Source organism: Anguilla anguilla, chromosome 5, assembly GCF_013347855.1.
Source record: "Anguilla anguilla isolate fAngAng1 chromosome 5, fAngAng1.pri, whole genome shotgun sequence".
NCBI lineage: Eukaryota > Metazoa > Chordata > Actinopteri > Anguilliformes > Anguillidae > Anguilla > Anguilla anguilla.
This window is the reverse complement of record NC_049205.1, coordinates 58,075,808-58,081,807: the sequence shown is the minus strand read 5'-3', so window position 1 is coordinate 58,081,807 and position 6,000 is coordinate 58,075,808. Positions and strand designations below refer to the sequence as shown.

Here is a 6,000-nt window from a genome sequence, read left to right as displayed (position 1 = left end):
AGAGAGAGGGAGAGGGGGAGAGAGAGGGAGAGGGAGAGAGAGAGAGGGAGGGAGAGAGAGGGAGAGAGAGAGAGGGAGAGAGAGGGAGAGAGAGGGAGAGAGAGAGAGAGGGAGTGGGAGGAAGGGAGACGGGGAGAGAGAGAGAGAGAGGACGACAGAGACACAGTGACAGAAATACAGAGAGAGAGACAGAGAGAGAGGGAGAGGGAGGAGAGAGGGAATGAGAGAGAGAGAATGAGAAAGACAGAGAGAGGTCTTTAGTACTTTATGTTTGGGGTCTGAACAGGGCAGCCCCTTCTCAAAGCTCAGTTTCGGGGAGTCAGTGGGCCTTTCAGCACTTCTGTAGTCATACCCGGCAAGCTAAGATCCCTTTGCAGGGCGACAACCCACTTTAAGAAAAAATCTACATTAGAGAGTTAATAAAAATAATAAAAGGAGGAAAATGCACAGCGCCGGTCTGGTGTTTAGAAACTGCGTCGGGTACACTGACAGGCTATGGAGCACAGGTTTGGCAGTGGCGCTATGCAAAACACGTTACACAGCTAGAACACCTTCTCCAGCTCTCCTCCCTCTCTTACACTCCCTGTCTGTCTATCTGTCTGTCTCTCTCTCTCTCCCTGTCTGTCTCTCTCCCTGTCTATCTCTCTCTCTCTCTCTCTCTCTCTCTCTCTCTCTCTCTCATACATTCTGTACCAATGTGCCGGAGGCAGTGCGCTTGTAAAGTAACCGCAGCGCTTCTTGTGTTTACAAACGGAGGTTATGTCGAAATCAAAGCAGTCGCCGCGCGGCCGATAGGAGATCTACAGAGCGTGCTCACTCGCTCAATCGCTCGCTGTGGGCGGGGCCGGCCGGCAAACCGCGCCGCTGTTGAAACCACGCTGGAAAAGCAGCACTTCAGCCGAAAGGAAGGTTAGCGTCGTAGGAGTCTGTCGAGAGTCAGCGGCCTGCTGCTGCGGTGGAGCCGCCCCCAAACACACCCCCTTAATTCCACTCTCAAGCGCCGGCACGTCTCCCCCCCCCCCCCCCCCCCCCAGGTGCGGACTATAGGTGCCCTTCTCAAAAAAAAACACAAAAAAAAACTTGCACTTCCTGTTTCTCCACTTTCTCGCTTTCTCGCTGTCTCTCTCTCTCTCTCTCTCTCTCTCGCGCCCCCATTCCCTCCCTCCCTCCGTCCCTCCCTCCCCCCATCTTCCGCGGTTGCTGTTCTGACCAATCTCACCTCAGTTTTTATTTCACCCCCATCAGCAGGGGGCTAAAAATAAATGATAAATGGAACACGATATTTTAAAGTCTTATCTCTCATCTGCTCCTGCTCGGGAGTAATGGGGCAGTTAATCCTTCTGATCTCCCTCAGATTGATTAATCAGCATGCGGACAATCAAATAAATGATTAATATTTGGGCCCCCCTCCCAGCCCCCACAACCCCTTGCTCACCCCCCCCACTCCCCCCCCCCCACCCCCACCCCAGGTCAGGAAGGTACCCCTGGAAAACCAGTTAATAATTCATTAACCCTTACATGACCAAAGCCCCCCCTATGAGTGTATTTTTCATCTGTCTGATTCCCGTGGAAACCTTTGAAGTTTTGGGAAATGCAATTTTTTTTTCGGCGTGGGGCTAACTGTGCTTCTCCGGTGCTACAGACCGGCCGGCCGGGGCACAGACAGAGCAGGGTGCAGTACCCCCCCCTCCCCCCGTGGCCTGACCCCCGAAAACACGCTTTACATATGAACATGTATGCAAATGAGGGACAACAGTCACATGGGCAGCTGCGTACGTTTTTCTATGCAGGCACACCGTGCTGGTGACCACAGTACGTCCAATCAGCTGCGAGGAATGGGCTTTATGTCCGAGTATCACCCAAATAAATAAGAACACACAGTACTGCTCATGAGTAGTCAAAAGTAAGTGGATGATTATGCTAATCACATAAAAGGCATGAGGTGGATGGGAATAAGGAGGGGGCGACAGAGTTGAAGTTTCGGGAGGTGAAACCCGGCGCTGTCCGCTCCCCCCATCCCAGTCCGGGTGAGGTCCTGCCACGTCGCCCCAGCCCACGTCCCCCTCCCCCTCCCCCCTTGCCCTCGACCTCGCCCCAGTGATGGATATGCTGTTTATTCAGCTATTTTTGGGACAAAGCATGGAATCTCCTCAGAGAATGACTCCCTTTCACAGCCTACACCCCCCCTCCCCACCCCCCCCAAACAGAGGTCAGAGACAGGCTCCTTAGTTCAGCATGCATCTGTGCATCTGACGTCATTCTGACGTTAATCTGGGGGGGGGGGGAGGGGAAAGTCCACCACCCCGGATCATTTAAGCACAGCAAACATGCCTGCCTGCTTAAAAAAATAAATAAGAGCACAATTAATACAAGTTCGCATTTTTCAAAGAGCCCAAGTCCCCAGGCTTTTTTGATTGGCTATCTGCTTAAATGTCGGTACCGAATCATCACGCCGTTACTCTGGAAACCCCACGGACTGGGCGGAGCCGGCCTCCAAGTACTGAACACGCTCGGCGAAGGCATGGAGGATGATGTCCTGCTTTGGCCTTAGGAGACACGGGCCCGATGGGGGGGGGGGGGGATAGAGAGCAGCCCTGTGGTAGTGTTGAGTGTCAGAGTTTCGCAGAACGACAGGCTAACTATGGGTTCACTCTCCGCTCCAACGCTTTGGTGTTTGTAAATCTGCTACACTTTCTTATGTTAAAAAAAGTGGGGAAAAGCATTTTTCACAGCCTCTCTCTCTTCAGTCTCTCTATCAGAACGCCCCCCCCCCCCCGCCTCCCAAATATGTCGATGATGTCACCATAACCTGGGAGGGGGGGGGGGCCAACAGCCCCTGGGGCCTCGGCTAACACCCCCACGCAGCCTGTGCTGATAACTTTGCTGTGTAGGACAGCCTGACCCTGTGTTCCTCAAACTCTGAAAGGGTGAGTGAGTGAGTGAGTGATTCAGTCGGTTTAAACCCGTGTACATGAATGAGTGGGCAGGTTTGTGTAGCTTCACTGCTTAACCCCGACTCCTCATTTCGGCAAAGTCGATCCAAACTTCCTGCTCGTCACGACTCAGGCAAAGGCTTTGAAGTACAATTGAAATTAATCCTGCGCTCTTATAGAGGAGCACATTAGACTTGTGTCCTGGTGCTTAAAATGGCCCCTTCTGTCTCACCTCAGTGAAAACTGAACAGTAACAGTAGCCAATAGTGCGGGGAGTGGAATATAATGAGGGAAACAAAGAGCGTAACGCGACTGTTATGAAACAAAATGGCTGCCGCACAAGGTGGTTATCGCCATTTGCATGTGAGGGGGGTTCCCTCCTCCCCGTAAAATCTTTACGAGTTCCCGAGGGAAGAGGTACCCCATAAAACTCCAACCGGGGAAAGAAGGGCACCGTGAGCTCGACCAATCACGGAAGAGCGCTCACAATCCGACCCGACAAAGACTTCCAGAACCTTCCTGCGGCTACCTGACAGCTCTCATACATTTAGTCATTTTAACTCATTTTAAATGACGTTAACACAACACCGCACGTTATCATTGCAATACGCAATATGCTACTCATACCAGCCAAACATAATGCTAGCCACCAGAGAGAGAATATGCCATTTGAAGAAGGTACAGGTACTTATCGCAAAGGGACCTCTTCAGCACTTGTGAGGAATATTTACTGATGCAATGATTTGTAGGAGAAAGCTAATAAAAGTTTGTGGTTGTTACAGAAGCTCCACGCTCACCCAGCCCAGAGGAGCAAACTGAACCTCGCAGTGAAAACTGCCTTTCTGTGAGAGAGGCCACCAGATGGTAAATTTGTTTGCATGTGCGTGTGAGTGTGTGTGTGTATATCTGTGCGTGTGTGTGTGGATGAGTGTGTATGCGTCTGTGGGTATATATGCATGCATGTGTGTGTGTGTGTGCATGTGTGTGTGTTCACGCTTGTGTAGGTAGGTACTGTATGTGCACATGAGTGTGCGTGTGTGTATGTGTGTGTGAGCGCACGTGCAGGTATGTCCTGTACGTGCATGAGCGTGCTCGTGTGTGTGTGTGCGGGTATGTACCGTACGTGCACATGCTCCTGTGTGTGTGTGTGTGTGTGTGTGTGTGTGTGCGGGTATGTAGCGTTCGTGCACATGCTCCTGTGCGTGTGTGCAGGGCTGCCGGTGCACGCTTTTAAACAGCAGGCTGGCGGACGCTGGCTCCGGCCTGACAGAGGCAGATAAATGAATAGCGGGGCGCTTAATGGGCCCGGCCTGCTTCCCCCCGGCCCCGCTGGCCCGTCTGCCGCGCCCGCGCCCCCAACGCCGGGACGGGGCGGCCCGCGCCGCGTAATCCATACTCTAATTGCTCTCCGCAGCCCTGACCTTCGACCCCCACCACTCTCCGCCGTCCAGCGTCTCTATTAAGCCGGGGCCCAAGGTAAATATTCTTCTAATGATCTTTGGTCCTAATGACACCGCTGAAAAGCGGGCGAAAGAGAGAGGGGAGGAAAAAAAAAGAAAAATCAATAGCTACAGTTTTTGGACTCCGGTCAATGCCATTAGTTTGCAGTTTTTATTTTTTATCTGATATCTGACTCTAAACTCGGGGAGGGCAGACAACAAGCACGGCTTCCTGTGCTTATAAATGCGGAACGTTTAATTTAGAAGATTTATTTTTACTGATGGATTTAAACACCTACATTCGCAGACAACGTTCTCTCGAAGAGAAATGAAACTTACTGCAGCTCTTCCCAAAATCTTAGGCCTCCTAAGGTAAGAGGCACTGTAGAATTCCAAACTCAAGTCACCCAATTACCTAACCCACCAGTGTCCAACCCCGCAAAAAAATCTGAACATTGCACCTTGACAAAAGATTTACCAAGCACATGAACTCAAACATACTGCTTGTCGTTACATCTATATATCCAGCTAATTCCTGGTCTGAGTTACATCCGCACAAACTGGGAAAGTATCAATAGTATCAAGTTGAAGATACATGGAAAGCAGTAGCAAACTGAGGCAATCTTGAGGCAAGAGAAAGCTAGCGAGGAAGGCTGGAAACCAGAAGAAGGCCAGCACAGAAGCCAGGAGAGAACCGCTCCACTCTGCTCCAAACCCAGGGATCATCTCAGGGAGCTCTTCAAGTTCTAGAATATCTCTGTTTAGAAGTTCCGTGTCGGAATGTTCCGGCAGCCCTTGTGATCCAGTCCTGTCCTCTCAGTCTCCAGCTGCAGTCTGGTGTGGTTGAGGCTGGGTGTTGGGGGGGGGGGGGGGGGTCTGGTGGGGGGGGGTCTGGTGGGGGCTGGCGTGCCGATCGATGCGGTGATTGGCAGTTAATGGCTTTTCCTGTTCCGCCTTTGTAGCGCGGGCCTTACGGCCGGAGCAGCTGATCAGGAGTGGCAGATGGCGTTTGATTTTTACACACAGAACCCCTGACTTTGTGGAGGCGGCTTCATCGCGTTTAACGAGCTAAAAGTTAAGCCCAACGTGAGAGATTTGGCATGGAGAGGACACGGAGAGACAGAGAGAGAGAAAGAGAGAAGGAGAGAATGAAGGAAATACAGAGACAGAGAGAAACAGACTTCTACTGGATAAAAAAAATGGCAAACTTAAACATGAAATAAACATGAAATAACTCCAGCCAGAGAATACTCTGTTTTACCCAGTCAGTCCTTTCCCAAACGTAACCTCAACAATGAGTTTGTACATTTCTTTTAAAGAAAATGAGGTTCTTTTAAAGTAAAAATTAATAATTACATGTATATCCGTTTTCGGGAGAAAACTCTCCAGTGCTCAGGTAATATACATTTATATACTGTGTTCAGCTGTTAGAGCTAGAAATCCACTTTCAGCAGGAGTGGTGGGTGGTTTGGGGGGGGGGGGTTGAGATTGGGGGGGTGTGGGGGTGTCACCCTGCTCTCGCCCTATTTCTGCGAGCGGTGGGATGACTCTCCTCAGCCAATTAAGACACGATGACAAGTCAAAGCCGGCAGAAGATCAAAGGACAGGCTGAGGAGTAGGTATCGGTC

General features: G+C 51.0%; 1 protein-coding gene across 1 annotated transcript in view; it reads right to left on the bottom strand.

Moving 5' to 3' along the window:
• LOC118228188 (zinc finger homeobox protein 3-like) overlaps positions 1–6,000 on the bottom strand; it is a gene marked incomplete at its 5' end in the record, with an annotated part of 35,436 nt that overhangs the window by 9,552 nt on the left and 19,884 nt on the right. The window contains 1 exon segment of the mRNA XM_035419525.1: positions 2,460–2,546. Coding sequence (XP_035275416.1) covers positions 2,460–2,546 — 87 coding nt within the window.